The 18,844-nt window shown below is 35.2% G+C and overlaps 1 protein-coding gene across 1 annotated transcript in view; it reads right to left on the reverse strand.

Annotated features, from left to right (window-relative positions):
- The window catches only part of MSR1 (macrophage scavenger receptor 1), a 76,333-nt gene extending 59,592 nt beyond the window's left edge, over nt 1-16,741 (reverse strand). The window contains exons 1-3 of the mRNA XM_001488563.6: nt 16,538-16,741; nt 5,640-5,746; nt 3,032-3,145 (exon numbers count right to left, since the gene is read on the reverse strand). Coding sequence (XP_001488613.3) covers nt 3,032-3,145; nt 5,640-5,742 — 217 coding nt within the window. The 5' untranslated portion in view covers nt 5,743-5,746; nt 16,538-16,741. The remainder of the gene's footprint in view (nt 1-3,031; nt 3,146-5,639; nt 5,747-16,537) is intronic.
- Nucleotides 16,742-18,844: the final 2,103 nt, after the last annotated feature.

An 18,844-nucleotide genomic window follows, 5' to 3' on the forward strand; every position in this document is an offset into this window, starting at 1 on the left:
AACACAGTGCTCAGATCCTTTCCTGGCACACAATAAGCATTTGAAAACTTTCAGCTTTTTTGTTATTATTGATATTTTGGATTCAATATCTGTGACTTATCCATTTTCCAATATTGATAACTAGGGAGAATTAATATTGTGAAATAGAAAAAAGTGGTGGGAAGTTGGGTGTTCCGATGAGCACAGTAGTCTCTGTGCTTTATTTTACTAGGCATATTGATCTAATTACTCAACTACATAATTTTACTTTCACTGGAAACAATGAAAGTGTGGACATAAAAGACTGATTTGAGAAAATGTCATGTGACCAAGTGTTTTTATTCAATATCAAGTTCAATATGAGTTGACAATAAAGGGTACATTTTGCTTATAGTTTTAAAAATACAACATGGCTTGTTTTTCCAAATCCTGAATGAAAACTAATTTAATCTTTACTTTTGTTAAAAATGTTTAACTCTGTATCACAAATCTAGGTAAAGAATGCTAGAGTTCATATTTTCAAATGTTCCCTTTGCTCATTATCATCAGAGAGATGGCATTTTGTGACTGTTCTATTTCCCATAGGAAAGGAGACAAACTTTTACGGCTTGTGCAAACACCTAGGCAGAGTCATATTTGATTTTACAGATCACATTTACTCTTTCAAGTTGGTAATATCCTATCCTACTAAAAATTTTATATTATTTTGAGCTAAAGAATCTTCAATATTTCAGTAATGATTTATATGCATTAATCCCAGATTATATTTTATTGTCCAGAGACATTATTATGTTGTTATAATGGGACAGTGATCTAGTAGCTTCTTTAAGAAAAGGTAGCATATGGAGTAGAATTTATAATGAAGTAATATCTTTCAATGTATAAGACACTTGAAATTTAAGTAGAACAGTTATGTATGACATTTTATTTCATCCATCAATTCATTTCCAAAACAGAGTAATTTCTATCATTTTACAGACATATTTTGTCTATATTTGTAATTTTTTGATATCAAGTAGAGATACATATTACAATCTAGTTCCTTTTTTGAAAATATTTTGATCTACAACTTAATTGAAGTTGTAAATGGAGTGTCCATGTTTATTATTCAAATATGATAGACACAGTGAGATCTGTTCCATATTCTGGTAAATTTGGGTGCTAATGTGAACTTAAAAGATTTGAACATTTTCAGCTTCTTGTCCGGGCTTTATAGGTGTCTGTTGTAGTTTTAGAAGACAAAACTACTTCAGATCAATCATTGAGATCACTCGAGAACAAATGTATTGACTTGGTATTTTTGAATAGCCCAGAAACTTTGAACTTGGTTAGAACCCTGAATGCTTTTCAGACTTTTGTCTGCATTCTGCATGGGCCTCTTAGGAAGAAGTTGTGTTCCCTAGGGTTGCCTCTGCGGACGATAGTTTGCATAAAAGTAAAGAAATTCACCCAAATTCTAACTGGTTTATAGCTAATGATCCCAAACAATGAAACTTCTTTCAGTTATGCATTTCAAACTACAGATAAGCATATACATGAACAACATACAGATAACTTTAGTTCATCAGGAAGTTAACTGTTTACTGGCAGACACATCAGGTCCTTTTCCTTAGGATGGTTGAGGTTGGTTGGTTGGTTAACTAGTTTAGTTTGTTGTGGTTGGTTTTTTTGTTTCTGTTTGTTTTTAATGGTCAAAATAGGAGTTAATTTTTACCTGTGGAAAATATTTTCCTGGATAAAATTATGGCCACTCTGTTTAGTATTCTATTGGCCAACCATATTTTGTTATTAAAAACCCAATTACACTGGGAGATAGTAGACCATAGAGTTAGGAGTTAAGAGTCATGAGTAGCAAGACCAGCTCCACTACTGAGCGGTCTCAGTTTCCTTTTGTGGATAAAAAGGCTAAATATATGTCTACTGAAGGGTGATTGTAATGGTGTCTTAAGATAATCTGTGGAAAGTTTATAGCCCAGTAAATACTCAAAGATGATAGTATTGTTACCACTGTGTTGTTTCATTATCATTTCTTTGTTAACAGAATTTTAGCTGTCTTGGAGTATTCCTTTAGGTTGCCTCTTAGCAGGGGAGGTTTATCCCTGCATTTAGGAACATTTTCTTGTTAAGCTGATTAGTATGCACTTAAAAATGTATCTTACTCCTGGCCTCTCTCCTGTGAGAGCATATGTCCAGACATTTTGCCAGTCAGAGAGAAGAGGAGAGCGACAAGTCATATAAATTCAAATACCAATCAAGTCCATCAAAAATGCTACTGAAGAGAATGATATTTATGGATTTGCTTGAGGTATATGCAAGCCATCCACCCTTGTGGAAAGCCTCAAATCTATTCCCAATTCAAGCCCGACTCTCCGAAGAAATATGTACCTGGAAAATATGTTGAGCCCGCGTCACGTGTTTTCTCTAAAATATTTTTTAAGAGGATGATATCAGGTTATTTTTAGAGATGTTTTAAATAATAGCTTTATGAAACATCTGACTATATAAACTATATTGATACCAATGAGGTGTAGGCCAAGATTTTACAAGGTCTCCTCTTTTTGAAGACTTATAGGAATATTTCTTTTGTTCTCAATACTCAGAATAGAAAAGCTTTTCCTGAACAATAAGCTTTTGTTTATAGTCTACACATTAATGTAAATTATCATGTTTATATCTTCACATTGGTAACTAGAATACTTAACATGAAATTTGTGATCCACTGCCAGAAATATATAGGACTTCAGAGGATAACATATTTTTGTAATGATCTAATCTTTCCCATCTTACCTTCATTTTTTTATCTTAATCTTTTTTTATCTTAATCTATATTTTTATCTTAATCTTTCATTTTCTATTCTATTTCTTTTCTTTTCTTTTTTCACATAACTTTGCAGAATCTACTTTTTCATTTAATAAACTTGAGGAACACTTTGTGACATGAAGTTTCCCTTTTAAATCTCCCATATTCAAAAGATTGAATGTTTCTTTTTGCCTCTACAACCACTAATTCACAGGATAGGCGGCTGAGTTTCAGAACTCTAGGATACTGTACCTGCCACTACTCCGATGATGGGTACGAGAACTACGAACACAAGGAGATAGAGGACAATCAAGGCAGCTTTGAAGGACTTCAGTTTCTCTTGAAGGGCAGCGCCATTTTTGGGATCTAAATAAACAAAATCCAAACCTACTGTTAGAAAATTCACCCTTCTTATTTAAGATTCTTGTAATCTCCAATTATATTGTCACTACCAAGACTATTAGAATAAAAAGGGGAAAAAAATATGTCCTTGCTTATTTGGGAGGAAGCAAAAACGACAGTCACAGAAAAAGCCAATACAGGCGTAACTATGGACATTTGATTTACTTATCCATTCACGAAACATCCATGACAAAGTTACTATCCTCTGCAAGTTGTACTTGTCTCATTTTGGGGCATTTAGTTGGCAACTTTAATACCGTCCAACATACGCAAACATAAATTTTATTCTTCTGTTTCATGTGGGAATATATTCTGAGTGAAAATAAAATTACTCAAGTAACTATATAATTATGAATTCTTTAAGATTTTAAATCAGATAGAAATTTATTTTTGATGATAATTATGCAAATTTTCTTTTCCAATCCATCTCACTAATTTTTTATTTGGATACCTCTTATAATCTGAATACAATGTAAAAAAAAAAGAAAGCAATGAAATAAACAAAAGTTTTCACATTTTGAGTAAACTTTGGAATGGATCAATGAAGCCTATCCTCTGGATATTTCAGCACATATTAATATTTTCGTATTATTCATTTATATGGAAGAGTGATTCATATAATGGGATGCTAACTGTGGAAAAGATAATGATGTAGGGGGAATCTTAGTAGAAGAGGAAGATACTTCTCTGGTTAGGTGAATAAAACTTCCATTAAAAACTTCTTTCCTATGGCCATTGTTTATACTGCTCAAAGAAAAAGGAGTAATTTTTTTCTTTTCCTGAGGAAGATTTGCTCTGAGCTAACATATGCTGCCAAACCTTCCTCTATTTTGTATGTGAGTCACTGCCACAGCATGGCCACTGATAGACGAGTGGTGTAGTTCCTCGCCCAGGAACCAAACCGGCCTGCTGAGGCAGAGTGTGCCCAACTTAACTGGTAGGCCACCAGGGCTGGCCCAAAACAGAGGTAAATTTTGTTTTCAGGTTGTAAACTCCTAAATTTAACACAAAATTTAGATGTTGTTTAATAATGTTCTATGAGAAAGTGAAAGGAAAAGGAGAGAAAATTTTTAAGTAAAGAAAAGAGAAAGAAATAGGAAAGAAACGATCTAACGAAGGAGAAAAAGAACAACCCACAATACAAGCAAGCTGGGATGTTACATCTGCCAGATTGATTAAGCCTAAAACCCAGGAGTCATATTCTCTCTCATCTCCAATTTACAATAAATTCTCAGTATTCTGCCATTTAAATAGTTCTCAAAACTTTCTGTTGCCTTTTCTAGGTCCCCAATGCCTCTGTCCTCCCTCACCAATCTCTCAACAGCTCCACCACCTAACAGCTTTTACTATTATCTTTTTTCCTCTGTGTCATGGGAGTCACATTCTCTCATCCACCGTTTGCACAGCACACAAGATGCATCGTGCCTTGGGTTGTAGTCTGTATTTCAGGTTTGTCTATGTAAGAACTCACATATAATCCTATAACTTTGTATTTGCTGCTTCCTCTGACTGAAAAACCTCTATGGTTCCTTCCCCACTCATCCCATCCTTTTGGGGAAATGCTTCATTCTTTAAAAGTTAGCAGAGCTATAAGCCACGCCATCCTGCTGCCTTAAAGGAGCCTGTGCAGATACAGCTGAGCACTGCTTCTATGGAGCCCCTGTAACCTGTGCCAAATCTGTTTCAGCACTGTTGTGGATTGAGCTGTGTCCCTCAAAAGGATATTGTTGAAGTCATAACTCTGGTTACCTGTGAATGTGATCCTATTTGAAAACAGGATCTTTGCAGGTGTAATCTGGTTAAGATGAGGCCACACTGGATTAGAGTGAGCCTTAATCTAATGATTGGTGTCCTTATAAGAAGAGAAGAGGACACATAAAGACACAGGCAAGAAGACCGTGTGAAGCTGGAGGAGGAGATTAGAATGATGCAGTTATAAGCCAAGAAACACTAAGAATTGCCAGGAGCCACTAGAAGCTAGGAATAGGCAGAGAAGGATTCTTCTCTAGAGCCTTCAAATGGAGCACGACCTTGCCAGCACCTTGACTTCAGACTTCTGGCCTTCAGAAGTATGAGAGAATAAATGTCTGTTGTTTTAAGCCATCTGACTTGTGGGAATTTGTTACAGCGGCCCTAAGAAACTAACACAAGCACTGACTACCCATGATTTCTAAATATTCATGGTGCTAGGGTCATAGTCAATCCCAGGACCTAGTCCAGTGCCTGGGAAATCAGAGGACTCAATCAATATTGTAGACTAATTTAATCTATTACAATGTTTCCTTACTTCAACTTAAGCTTATTTTCTATTCTGTGTCAAGACAGGAGAAGACTGATTCATCCAATGAGTATTATTTGAACATTTATACACAGTTAAGGCAAGTCTCAAGATTATAATTTTACATGATGTCAATAACTCTAAGGGCAACCTCCATGGGCACTCCAACCTCCTACTTACTCGGAGGAAGCAAAGCTGTCATTGAGCGAGCATCAAACTTCACAGACTCTGTACAGCTGTCAGCGTCCTCTGGTTGATCAGAAAAGCTATCCCACTGCTCCATACTTCTATCAAACACATGGAAAAATATATTAATTACACATGAAATGGCTAAGGACCTTTGGCATAATGTTTCAAGTTGAATTTTATAATTATAGCAAGGAAACAAGCATAATTAATTAGCTAAATTTACAAATCTGCCATATAGAGCCATAAATTAAACCTACCCATGCCTTGCAATTTTAACATTACAAGACTTAATGGAGCCTACTCATGTATATTTCTACATACAAATGTGTATCTATTTGTAGGTGTGTGTTTTTTGAGAATGAAAGGTAGTTGTTTTTCTTAGCTAGAAAAATATTTTCCCAAGTGACAGAAAACAACTGTTTAGCTGAAAAGAAAAAATAGTTTCCCTTGGAACAAAGATGTGCAAAGTTTGGAGCAAATATTTCCTGTGACCTTTTATCAGAGCTTCATGAGTCAGTTTTCCTTTTACCAACGCATCTGTTTATGATTTTGGAAAGATGAAGTCTAGTTACTAGATTAGGAACAACAGGAAAAAGTTTTTGATTTCTTTTTTTTTTTCCCTTGTATTTATATATTTGTTCAGGGCTTTTCTCGTTATACACTGGCAGCATCACAAAAATGTCCTTGTACCTTTTTAAGCACAATCTATATTCTATGACATAATCTATGCCTGTGTCTCTTTAAGATGCATCAGAATCGTTTGAAAGACTTGATTAAAAACAGATTGATGGGCCTCACCCCCAGAGTTTCTGATATTTGGGGTGAGGGTCATGAATTTGCAATTTCAACAAGTTCTCTAGCAACGCTGCTCCTGCCAGTCTGAGGACCCATTTTAAGATCGTTTTCGGTCAAAAGAAATCGTATGACTTTTTCTTGGAAACAGTTGAGTTCATTTGATTGATAAATTTAGCATGAAGCCAACATCTTCTGATCATTTCTTATTTTCTCTCAAGCTAAGTTATGGATTTAACACACCTGTAATTGTAACTGAGTACACTGGCAGTTCCAGGACACCAAATTCACATTTTGTCCAGGAAATGAAGGACAATGGCTCATATGCAAATGCTCATCCTGCCTTGGGGAGAGATATTGACAAGTAAGGATGCGACTCAATTCCTGTCAATATATTGTTTTAAGTATTATCAAGGAGATTCTTTATTTTGCAGTTTGCAATGACAATCTTTGTACACGTATCATCCTATGGATTGGTTGTAGTTTCTGTAAATCCTATTGATCTGACCAAGAAGTGTATTTAAATGTTTGGCCACTGTGGAGGAAGGGAGGGGACGGGGAAGGTATAGGACCTACCTCCTCTTTTCTTAGGCAGAGGCAAAGTGAAAGAAATAAATAATTATCGGGGAAAATTGACCATTATAGAAAACTAAATTGGATAATTCAGATCCAACCTCTATTGCCATTTCTACCTTTTGAATTTACTCTACTATTTGATTTGGATGACAGTTTTACTTTCCAAGCAAAACAAATTAACAATTTTTTTTCTTTTTTTTTTTTTTTTTGCTGAGGAAGATTTGCTCTGAGATGACATCCATACCAATCTCCCTCTATTTTTCAGTATACAGGCTGCCAGCACAGCATGGCCACTAACAGAGCGGTGTAGGTCCACACCCGGGAACCAAACCCAGGCCACAGAAGCAGAGTGTGCTGAACTTAACCAGTAGGCCATGGGGGCTGGCCCTCAAAAAAACAAAATCTTAAAAACTGAGATGACAATAAAGCTTAGTTATATTCATTTTAAAACTATAGTTTAAAGCAATTGGGACTATGTGACAAAGATTTTTAACTTTGAGCTCAAGTTTATAAAGGATGGGCTCACAAAGTATACGTTTAGATACACCTGCTATGTAACTAGAAATCCTTTCCTTTCAGTCAGGTTTCTGGCCACTTCTCCACGTGTTTGATGATGGCTTTGGTCCTAATATTTGAGACATTATGACTCCATTTTCACTTATACACAAAAGAAACATCTCTTATGTTACTCTCTTCAAGATGGGAATATTTTTATTAAAAAAGTGAAACCTATTGAACCTGACAAATCTCTCTAGACTGTGAACTGCATAAGAGAAGGGACATGTCTGGTTTTGTTCAATGTTATATTACCAGAGCCTAAAGCAACCAGGAATCATAAATATTTATATTTATTATTTATTTAATATTTATTATAATATTAGCGTTTGTTTTTATTTTGTCAGGTCCAATTGACAACCAGCTACGGTCACATCCCATTGTGGTCCTGAAGGGAACATTCCTAGCATTGTGGCTGGAACAATTCCCTTTTGTGAAGGAGTATCTTAGTTGTGTAGGATGTTTATCACTCCTGGATGCCACCCACTAGATGTCAAAAATGTCTCCTAATCATTATTTCACTGCTTCCCCCCGCAATTATCCAAAAACTTCATCCCCACACAGTTCCAAATACCCATCCCTCTTTGAGAACCACTCTTCAACCTGCATCCTCAGCGTGAATGGACAGTCAGGAACTGTCTCTCTCTCTCCCCGCGATATTTGCCTTGAGCAATCTGACTGTTAACATGTCTTTAATGAAGATTTGTTTTCATGAAAAAAAAATCTTCATGAGCTTTAGCAACAGATTGCTCAAATTGTCTTGGAGGATTTCTCTCAAACCACTCCGTCTGTGTTTAGCCCTTTAAATACATATATTACAGAACTTTGTCAAAGCGTATAGGAATGCTTCTTACAGAAAACTTAAACATTTTAATATTTTAAAGAGAAAAGAAAGTGGCAAATCCAGGATGATCATTCACTGATCTAATCTTGGCCTCAATAAAGCAGAATGAACTTTATTTTTGTCCATATACTTGCTCAGAAACTTCACATGTACTTTCAAATAAATTTGCAATTTAGAACCCACATGGCCTCCTTGGCTTAAAGGACTTTTCTTGGGAGAAAGAAAGAATCCCATTGGGTTTTTTTAGGGGGCTCTAGAATGCTAGATGCTACATTGTAAAAACAGAAAAGTGAATGATAAATTTTGGGATATTTTCAATCAATGAATTTAGGATAGAAATACCTATCTCTTCACATAGGCCAGTCCAACCAATTCCTGGTATGAGTCATTATATTAAGCATTGTGCAAGTCACTAGAATGCCAAGGTCATCATGTATAGAACATTCTCAACCACCAACAATTTTCTGCATTAATATGAATGACTAAAATCTTCATAAATAATCTCCTGACAATGTGGTATATATACACACAAAGCACAGGCATAGTCCAAAAGAGAGTGATTAACTCTTTTGGGAAAGTGGCTAGTTAAGATGGGAATACAGAAAAGATAACAGTTTATCAGAATTTTGAAAAATGAGCAGGAATTTGGAATAAGAAAAATATTCCAGGGATGGAAAATACGTTAAAGAGCATGAAGGCATGAGGAACATGGGAACCAGAGTGGATCAGCATCATGGAAGCAGGAGCTCTGGGCAGAGGGCCTAGCAGAAGAGGCCAGAGGAGAATGTAGTTGGGGGCATCCTACTCATCAATTTCTTCTTTCATTCTTCTGATTATATAAATCAATCTGGCTTTCACAACCTACTCCAAAAATAATATTCAAGATATATCTATACAGACTACTATCTTAGCGTGTACACAAAAATTAACTCAAAATGGATTAAAGACTTGAATGGAAAACCTGAAACCATAAAACTCCTAGAAGAAAACTTAGGTGGTATGCTCCTTGACATTGGTCTTGGTGATGATTTTTTGAACCTGACAAAAAAGAAAATCAACAAAAGCAAAAATAAACAAATGGGACAACATCAAACTAAAAAGTTTCTGCACAGCAAGGGAAATCATCAACAGAATGAAAAGACAACATGCCGAATGGAAGAAAATACTTGCAAATCATATGTCCGATAAGGGACTAACATAAAAAATATACAAAAAATTCATACAACTCAATAGCGAGAAAAACCATTCTAATTGAACAATGGATAGAAGATCTTACTAGATATTTTTCCAAGGAAGATATACAGATGACCAACGGGTACATGAAAAGATACTCAACATCATTAATCATCAGGGAAATGCAAATCAAAACCACAATGAGATATCACCTCACACCTGTCAGAATGGCTATTATCAAAAAAGACAAGAAATAGTAAGTGTTGTTGAGGATGTGGAGAAAACGGAAACCTTGAATACTGTTGGTGGGAATGTAAATTGGTGCACCCATTATGGAAAATGATACGGCAGTTTCTCAAAAATTAAAAATAGAACTACCATATGATCCAGCAATTTCACTTCTGGGTACTTACCTGAAGAAAACAAAAACATTAATTTGAAAAGATATATGTATCCCTAGGTTCATTGCCACATTATTTACAGTAGCCAAGGTATGAAAACAATCTACGTGCCCATTAGTGGATGAATGGATAAAGTAAATGTGGTGCATATATACAATGGATTATTATTCAACCATAAAAAAGAATGAAATCTTGCCATTTGTGACAACATGGATGGCCTTTGAGGGCATTATGCTAAGTGAAATAAGTCAGACAGGGAAACACAAATAATGTATGTGTTATCTCTCTTATATGTGGTTTCTAAAAAAAAAAAAAAGACCAAGTTCATAGATACAGAGAACAGATTGGTGGTTGCCAGAAGCAGAGGGTAAGAGGTGGGAGAAATGGCTGAAAGAGGTCAAAAGGTAAAAATAAATAAATAAGCACTTAGAGCCCAGCACATAGTAAGTACTCAATAAATGTTACCTATAATAATTTCATCATAAAAAAACAGAAACTGTCCCCTCTATATCACTTAGAGTGATTTAGGTTAAAATTTATGTGATTAACCCATTCCTCCTGTGTTTTAGTTGAAGACAAAATTATGTTTGCAGCTATGTTTCTATCTTTTCTGTAATTCAACACTGCACAATCCAACTTGCTTTCTTTGGCTTTTAGTTTGCCAGAAAACTAAAGATATCACCTTCCTTTTGCAACTGTAATAGTCTAAACAGGCCAGCTGCCTTGAAAACATCTATCCAGACTTCTGTTTTACCTTTATCATTTTAGCTAACACTGTGATACAATTTAAATGAAATCAAATCTTGATGGAAATAGGAGGGAACAATCTCAAACAACCATATCGCTACATTTCTCACCTAGAAACATTTGAAACTGCCTTAATAGTGAAATGACTGGGGAATGTAGGATCTTTAATGTAAAGGTGGATTCCATTTTTCAAAAATGAAGATGTACCTACACAAATTAAGTAATAAATTACTCTTTGCTTTGGCTGTAGTGGTGTTTATATTACTAGTGATAAAATACATATATAGTCATTAAATACATTTTTGGTTATTTCACTCTCCCCCTGAAATAGAGATTAAGCTCAATTTTGTTTTTCTTCAGGCCTCTAAGCTTTGATCTGTCTTTTATGGGCTTATATAGATGATAATAAATGTTTTGTAGATAATTGTATTTCATACTATTGTTTCTTTGGGTAGATTTATTAAAATTTTGAAAAAACAAACCCTCTAATAAACCTCTGTGAGTAGATCACCCTAATTGCCCATATCCAGTGTATATAAAACCCCTGAGAGGTGTGGAGGGCTGGAAGGAAGATGAACACTAAAATCTGTTGAGTGGAATGATGACTGAAAAATATTCCTCTCAGTATATCACATGAAGTTTTGTTTGTTTTCTGGGGCAGCATATAATGCAGGTTGGTTCATCATGAACTATATGAAATATTGGTACATTTTTTTCCAGAAAAAAAAAAGGTTAGGTTAATCATAGATGGTGCTGTCACAGGACTGCTGGCATTTTCTCTTGTCACTTTCTTTTATTCTTAGTCTCCACGCTCTTTTTGAGAATGACATCTACTTCTATGGCTTGAACTACTACCTGCATACAGACCAAGCCAATATCCAGCTCAGATCTCACGTCTCAGAATCAGATTTTTTTTCTAAGATTTTATTTTTTCCTTTTTCTCCCCAAAGCTCCCCAGTACATAGTTGTATATTCTTCGTTGTGGGTCCTTCTAGTTGTGGCATGTGGGACGCTGCCTCAGCGTGGCTTGATGCGCAGTGGCATGTCCGTGCCCAGGATTCAAACCAACGAAACACTGGGCCGCCTGCAGTGGAGGGCGTGAACTTAGCAACTTGGCCACGGGGCCAGCCCCTCAGAATCAGATTTTTTGAAATAATACAACTAGCTACAATGGTAAATTTTCCACATCAACCTAACTTTTCTTTTTCCAGCATTTTTGGTGTTGGTATATCATCCATTTATTATTATAATCATTTATTATCTTCTATCTAATGTGTAGTGGAACATACATGATACAGTTAGGCATATGACAATACAGAAGTAATATACAGGCATTAGAAAAGCATGATCACTCAAACCAGCAGCCAAGGCCTTATTCTAGATCTTTCTCACGCACAAGACCCATATCTGATTGCTCAGCAACTCCTGACTTCCTCAGAGCCATGCCTTCCCAATGTTTGGGTTTCAGCTCTTTTTTCTCTACCCCAGACAGGCATCTTGGATAGAAGCCATGTGATAGGCAATTAAGGGGAGAATCCAAGAGGCATTAAGAAAAGAAGGAAATTAAAAGAATTGATGAACAAGCATCACAAGGAGGACTTTAACAAAGAATAGGAGAAAAAAATCAAACAGTAGAAAGTATTATTGAGGAAAAAAATATGGGGGACGTAAACTTGAGAACAAATGTATTTAGTGGGCAAGTAGAGGAAGACGAACTAGCCCTAAAGATAAAGAAGAACCTTGGACACTATGGGAGAAGAGGAAGTCAGGGTCATGAAGAAGAGAAAGGAATCTCAAGGCATGCAGGGACATCCATATCTTGCCACATGTCTCTGAGCTGTTTTATGTACGGTAGAGGCAGAAGCACATTCTTGAGAGATCAAGAAGCAGCCAAGGTAAAAAAATGAAAGGCCTTGAGTATATACCAGAAATTTGGTCATGCTCATGCTTTTCTGTTGAGAAGAGATACTGAAGATTGCATTGAGATGGTACCTTGAGGAGAGTTAGTTTTCCCTGCTTCTTATTCCTCCTCATCTCCCAACCTATTAACACTGAAGTGTGTCAGGTCTCAGTTCTTGTCCTCTTTCTAGCTTTACTCACTCCCTTGGTAATCTTCCAGCCTTATTGCTTTAAATACAGTTTCTAAAGCTGATGACTCTTCCACCTCTATCTCTTGCCCAGATCTCTCCTCTGAACTCCAGACTTATGTATGCAACTACCTAGCAACATGACTACTTGGATTTCTAATAAGGCCCAAATCTAGGAGCTTCCTTGTCCCCCACCCTCTCTCATCCTCCACATCCAATCTATCACCAGATCTTGTTGGTTTGTTTTCAAACCCTATGGAGAAACTGATTGCTTCTCATCACCTCCTCTACTACCATCCTGACCCAAGCTCCATCCTCTTCCTCACCTGGACTATCTTAATAGCTCCCTAACCGGCCTCTCAGCTTCACTCTTCACTTCTGGCTTATTCTCCACATGATGTCTTGAATGTTCCTCTTAAATAGTCAGTCGGATCTTGTCACTCTTCTGCTCAAAATACCTTCCCATCTCGCTCAGGTCCTAACTAAAACCTCATTCTCTCAGGCAGATATTTCTGGGGCATCGGATTTAAAATTGCAACCTCTCTTTTTCACTTCCTCTTCTCTTTCCTGGCTTGATATTTTTCCCTCAGATCTTATCCCCATCTAACATGAAATATTTTTTCCTCATTTATCTTGTCTATTGCTGGCCTCCTTTCACCCAAATTAGACCCATGATTCAGGAGTTTTTATCTCTTTGGGTCAATGACCAGAGAGTTCCTGACACTCAAAACGTGTTCATCACATACGTAAATATATTATGAGAAATCACATAAATAAATGAAATGCAAAATATTTTGCAGGATGACTGGGTTTCATATCTGGGGTTGTGCCTCAACCCCAAAAGTTCGTATTTCGCTAATGTGGGCATTTAAAAAGTTCTGTTACACCTTGGGTAATAAAAGGTTTTTCTCTGCATTGTGTTAATAGGAAGCGGAAACAAAATATTTGATCCCTAATGTCCCCACTTTGCCTCCACGGTATTCATTAGATTTACTAGATTACTTCAGTTCTTTACTCTGATCATTATCATTTTCATTTTTTTAGTGACGTTAGAGAACACATATACATGTGAAGTTTTGTTAGCAGTCAGTGAACAATTCACACAATTCAAATGAGCCTTTAATGTCATTTCCAAAGGTAAGAGAAAAAATAACTTGACATAAAGTTACAATTCTTACCAAAACGCAATGCGCTGACAAAGGATTGAGAAATCTTTTGAGTTAGGATAATCTATTAAAAGCATGTTCTCATGAGAAGTGAAACACATCTGTGCAACTTCAGCTTTTTATAAAGTGGGTGAAAAGCTTACAGAAGCTCCAGCAGGAAAACAATAATGAAAGAATTTCAGTGTGAACCTGTTTGGAAACACAGCCTTTATTTTCTCCTGTTTTTATTACAAAAACATTATAACAATATTACAGATAATTGGGACAAAATTTCTATCATTCCCGTCACCCTAATATAAGAAAAAATACCTTCATTTTTCATAGGAAATTTGAGTCTTCGTCCACATATATGTTACATAGCTGATATCATAATGTACATTATCATTTGACCTTATATATTTTCTTTAAAATACTATTAATATTTTTATATTTCAGATGATTTTTTTCAAATTTAAAATGATGGGCTACATAATAATTCATGAAATATATGTATTTTATTTATGTAACCATTTTCCTATAATGTAATTCTTTTTGAAAAATTTTTCCCCTCTTCTTTGGAGGCAATGTTTTACTAATATAGATGATGATGTAAATATTTTCATAATTCAGCCTTCTTCTTTTGAAGTGTTTCTTTATGATAATTCACCATTTGTTGAACCACCAGGTGTCAGGAAAACTATTTTAAACTTCTTTGAATCTACTGATTGCTCTTTAAAAAGATCTTAAATATTTACAAAGATTCCATTCATAAGAGTATGACAGTTTTAAACCAAATTCACCACTAGTTAGTAATAATTATTCAGTAGTAATTATTTTAGAGTCATTTAGATTTTGATAAGAGTTAAATGATATCTCAAGGTGGCTTTATTTCGCATTTTTTATTATGTGGAAGAGGTATTTCCATGTAATTGTTTACTATTTATTTTTCTTCTTGGGTTTTTGTTTATTTATATCAATAGCTTTTACATCCCCAGGGGATCCTTCTTTATATAGATGTGAAAATTCTTTATATGTATTAAATACTGCACATTCTTTCTTCTAAGACTGTCCCTATTCAGAGTTATCATCAAACTCTTAAGGTTCATTTCATCTTTACAATTTGGGGTAAATAATCACTGTGTAACTTTCCTTATTGTTTAAAAACAGAGACTTTGATTTTTTATGAACAGTTAAAAATATATATGAAATGAAAATAAAATTAACGTATTTGTCAAGCCAGTGGCTCTCCACAAGATGGATTAAGGTAAGAAATGGAAGAGTCCATACTGTGCGTGATGCCACTCATGTTCATCCTAGGTAGTGAAGAAGACAGAGCGTCCATTTTTAAATCTGAAGTCTAGATTTGAATATTGACTATGCTATTTCCTAGCTATGTGATCTTTGGCAAATATTTTAATTTATTTGACTGCAGTTTCTTTACATACGTAAAATATGATTACATCAATTGAAAGAATTATGAAGATTAAAAATAATTTTTGTAAATTGCCTGGTACATAGACAACTGTCAATAAATGACTCACCATTATTTTAAAATGTCAATTTTTTTATATGGATTTTTAAAATTTTATCCTCACAGCAGCTCCGTGAGGTACACAGCAGTATTTTCTCCATTTTACAAGGTTAGGAAACCAAGACCTAAAATGTTTAAGTAAGTAGTTAATGTTGTACAACTAGAGTGTAGGGGAGCTGATTTGAATGTAGGTGGTGTACGTCCAGAATAGCAGCTCCTAATTACTGCATAAAACGTAATAATCTCATTCTATGACTTTTCTATCACTATGCTCACGTGGCAGTGAGAATGCTAACCCTGTTTGATGCTGTGTAAATCTCACCTATTCTTCAAGATGAACCTAAATGCTAACATCTCCATGAAGTTTTTTTGAATAGTCCTTTCTCCCCTTGAAGTAATTTTGGCCTCTCATTCGTTCCCATGTTAGTTATCTATAGCGCTTTCCCCCTACTTAAGGTGCTCAAATTATATTACACCTATTTGTCTTAGATCACAAACTCCCTGAAGACAGAGACTGTATTTTATTGTTTGTATCCCTTCCTTACATCTAGCTCAATGAAGTGCATGCAGTAAAGGTCCAGCCAATATTTGCTATATGAGAAAGTAAAGATAATAAAATGTATTACGTTAAAGCCAAAACTATTATATGAAAAGTAAGGAAATGAAACTAATTAAAATGGTTAATCATATTTTGAATAAAGTCAATAATTTTTTAATAAAATATGGACAATTACATGCCAAAAATTTCTTGCTAGTTCAACCAACAAAGTATTTAGTATATTTCATATATATTTGTGCACACACGTTTTTCACTCACAGAAAACCTTGCAGAAATCTCTATTTTTCATCATTGAAATAACCAAATCAAATTATTAGTAGTAGGATAAAAAGTTCTACCATAAATTATGGATTATATATATATATATATATATCACATACACACACACACACACGTACACAAACACACACAGACACAGAACAGACTTATATACTCAATGGAAGCAATTTGGGAAAAATATTAAAATGAACTTCTTTTACCGTTTATCCTGAGGACAGCAGCACTGATTTATCCACTTCCCTCTCTTTACAAATGAAAGCTAAAATCTTTATCACATAGTATTTCGCCATCTGGTTCATGAAGAAAGGAAATGACACATTTGTGTGTTGAAAATCTTTCTTAACAATGTATTTCAATAGGACTCTCATCAATGTACAAGTTTGCAAAATCTAAATTTGTCGGATAACTCATTCCTCTTTCTATCTAGGATATCATAAAAAAAAGAGAAGTAAAGTGAAAAGAAATGAGGATTATTGTAACAGGGTACATAATATATGGTAGATTAATCTTTCCCTTTTTATAAGATATGAATGCCTTCTGTAATATTCTCATTATCTATTATCTTCTATTAATCTCATTATCTTCTACTAATTCATATTATCTCCTCTTTCATCCTATATAACATTGAGGCAAGACTCCATGTTTAAGTGATTTGTCTTTCTTCATCCTTTTTCCTATATCTTTTACCTCTAGCTTCAAACACAGGAGGAAAGACTATGGATGCCTACTAAGAAAACGTAATAATCCAATAATGCTTACTTCAGCTCAACCTATACTGATGTTAGCATTATGTCTAGACCTCTTTCGAGCATCTAACAAGTTGTTATTTCCCCAGGAGTAGAGTGTAGGAAAGGGGTCCCAGGTATGGGGTCAGAGGAAAGGAATGTCCTTCACTTTCTACCACTTTGTCAGAGTTTTACACTTTTCATCTCATGTATTTGATCACATTCAAGTTCCAGTAGGACTCATATAAAAAACACACAACATTGCATTACTGAGCTAATTTTTAAATCTAATTTTTCTGGGGGAAAGTATTTAGTTTATATGCCATAGGCACTTCTTGGTACTCTAAGCAGGGAGACATAATACGTCCTACCAAAAGATGGCCACCATGGTCTTGCCGTGCCCATGGCCACCGCAGAACACTCCCTCAGAAGACAGTATGCCTGGTGGAAAGAATGCAGGAACAGTGCACTGTGAGAGACAGAAAGTAACGGTATCACACAGTCATTCTTAAAGACTAATGGTAATAGTAACTGAGGAGTTGGAGCAAGCAACACACATTCTAGCCAGGCAGCTTCGACAAGGGGTAGGCTCCAGGGCAGGACCGGAGTGGATCCAGGTTAGACCAGCATAAAAGGTATTAGGCTATTCCTTAAGTACGCTAGTTTAAATTTATCACCAAATTCTCAGTGAAGAGGAACTGGAGACTGACATTAGGACTCATTCTATTTCCTTTATAATTGTTTGTATAAACATCTTATTATAGAATATGTTTCTTCTGTGGTCTTTACAAAAGTCTAGAGTTTAAGAACTCCTTTGTATATTGTTAAATTTGGATACCCCTTTCAACACCACATGATTAAAAAGTCAGACTCTGGGAATAGCAAGCTAAGACACCAACTTTCCAAAATTCTATCCTAATAAGGTTTATTTCTGTGAGGGCTATATTTCTAGGCTGTCTCTGTAATATTGTTATGTATACATCTTTACTTCCACAATGCTAACCACTTCTCTATTTGATTACTTCCACATTCTTCCGCCAATCTAAGTATTCATGGAAAACAAAATCTGTCTCTCTGTATGTATGTGTGTACATATATATATATATATATATTATATTACATGATATTATCTATTAGGTCTTACTGCATGTAAGGTGCCTTACCAGGGAATCAAGTAGAAAATGTTCAGGTCAAGCTAATGATTAATTGAAAGAACAGAAAGAATGTCTAAAAAGTTGGGATTTTCTATTCATCGTCTCATTTGATTTCATGGCAACTTAGGTCAATTTCCTGATTAAGAAATTGAGGCTTAGTTGGACATGTTGTGGCAGTGTCCCACATATAGAGGGAGATTGGCATGGATGTTAGCTCGGGACCAGTCTTCCTCACCAAAAAAAAAAAAAAAAAAAAACCAAAGAGAAAAGAAATCGAGGCTTAGACATATTAAGAAAACTTGTCAAACTCATAGAGCTATGAGTCATAAGAGCTGGTATTTAAACCCAATTAAGTTTGATTTCAAAACTTGGCAAAATATACATTTTTCTCAATCTGAGATCAATGTATGTATTACCAGTGTTCTTTATCACAAATGTTATATTGAAAACAAACCACAAAAAAGACACATTCCAGATTACCTGAATGAATGGTGGCTTTACTATCAGTTACTGCCATGGGATTCCAATGACTTTGTTTTTGTTGCTTATGGACATATGTGTCTGGAGTGAAGGCTCCATAATATTATGCCCAGTGTTCAAATAAGAGTTTCTCAATCAGAGAAATGGG

This window comes from Equus caballus, chromosome 27, assembly GCF_041296265.1.
Source record: "Equus caballus isolate H_3958 breed thoroughbred chromosome 27, TB-T2T, whole genome shotgun sequence".
In the NCBI taxonomy this organism is placed as follows: Eukaryota; Metazoa; Chordata; class Mammalia; order Perissodactyla; family Equidae; genus Equus; species Equus caballus.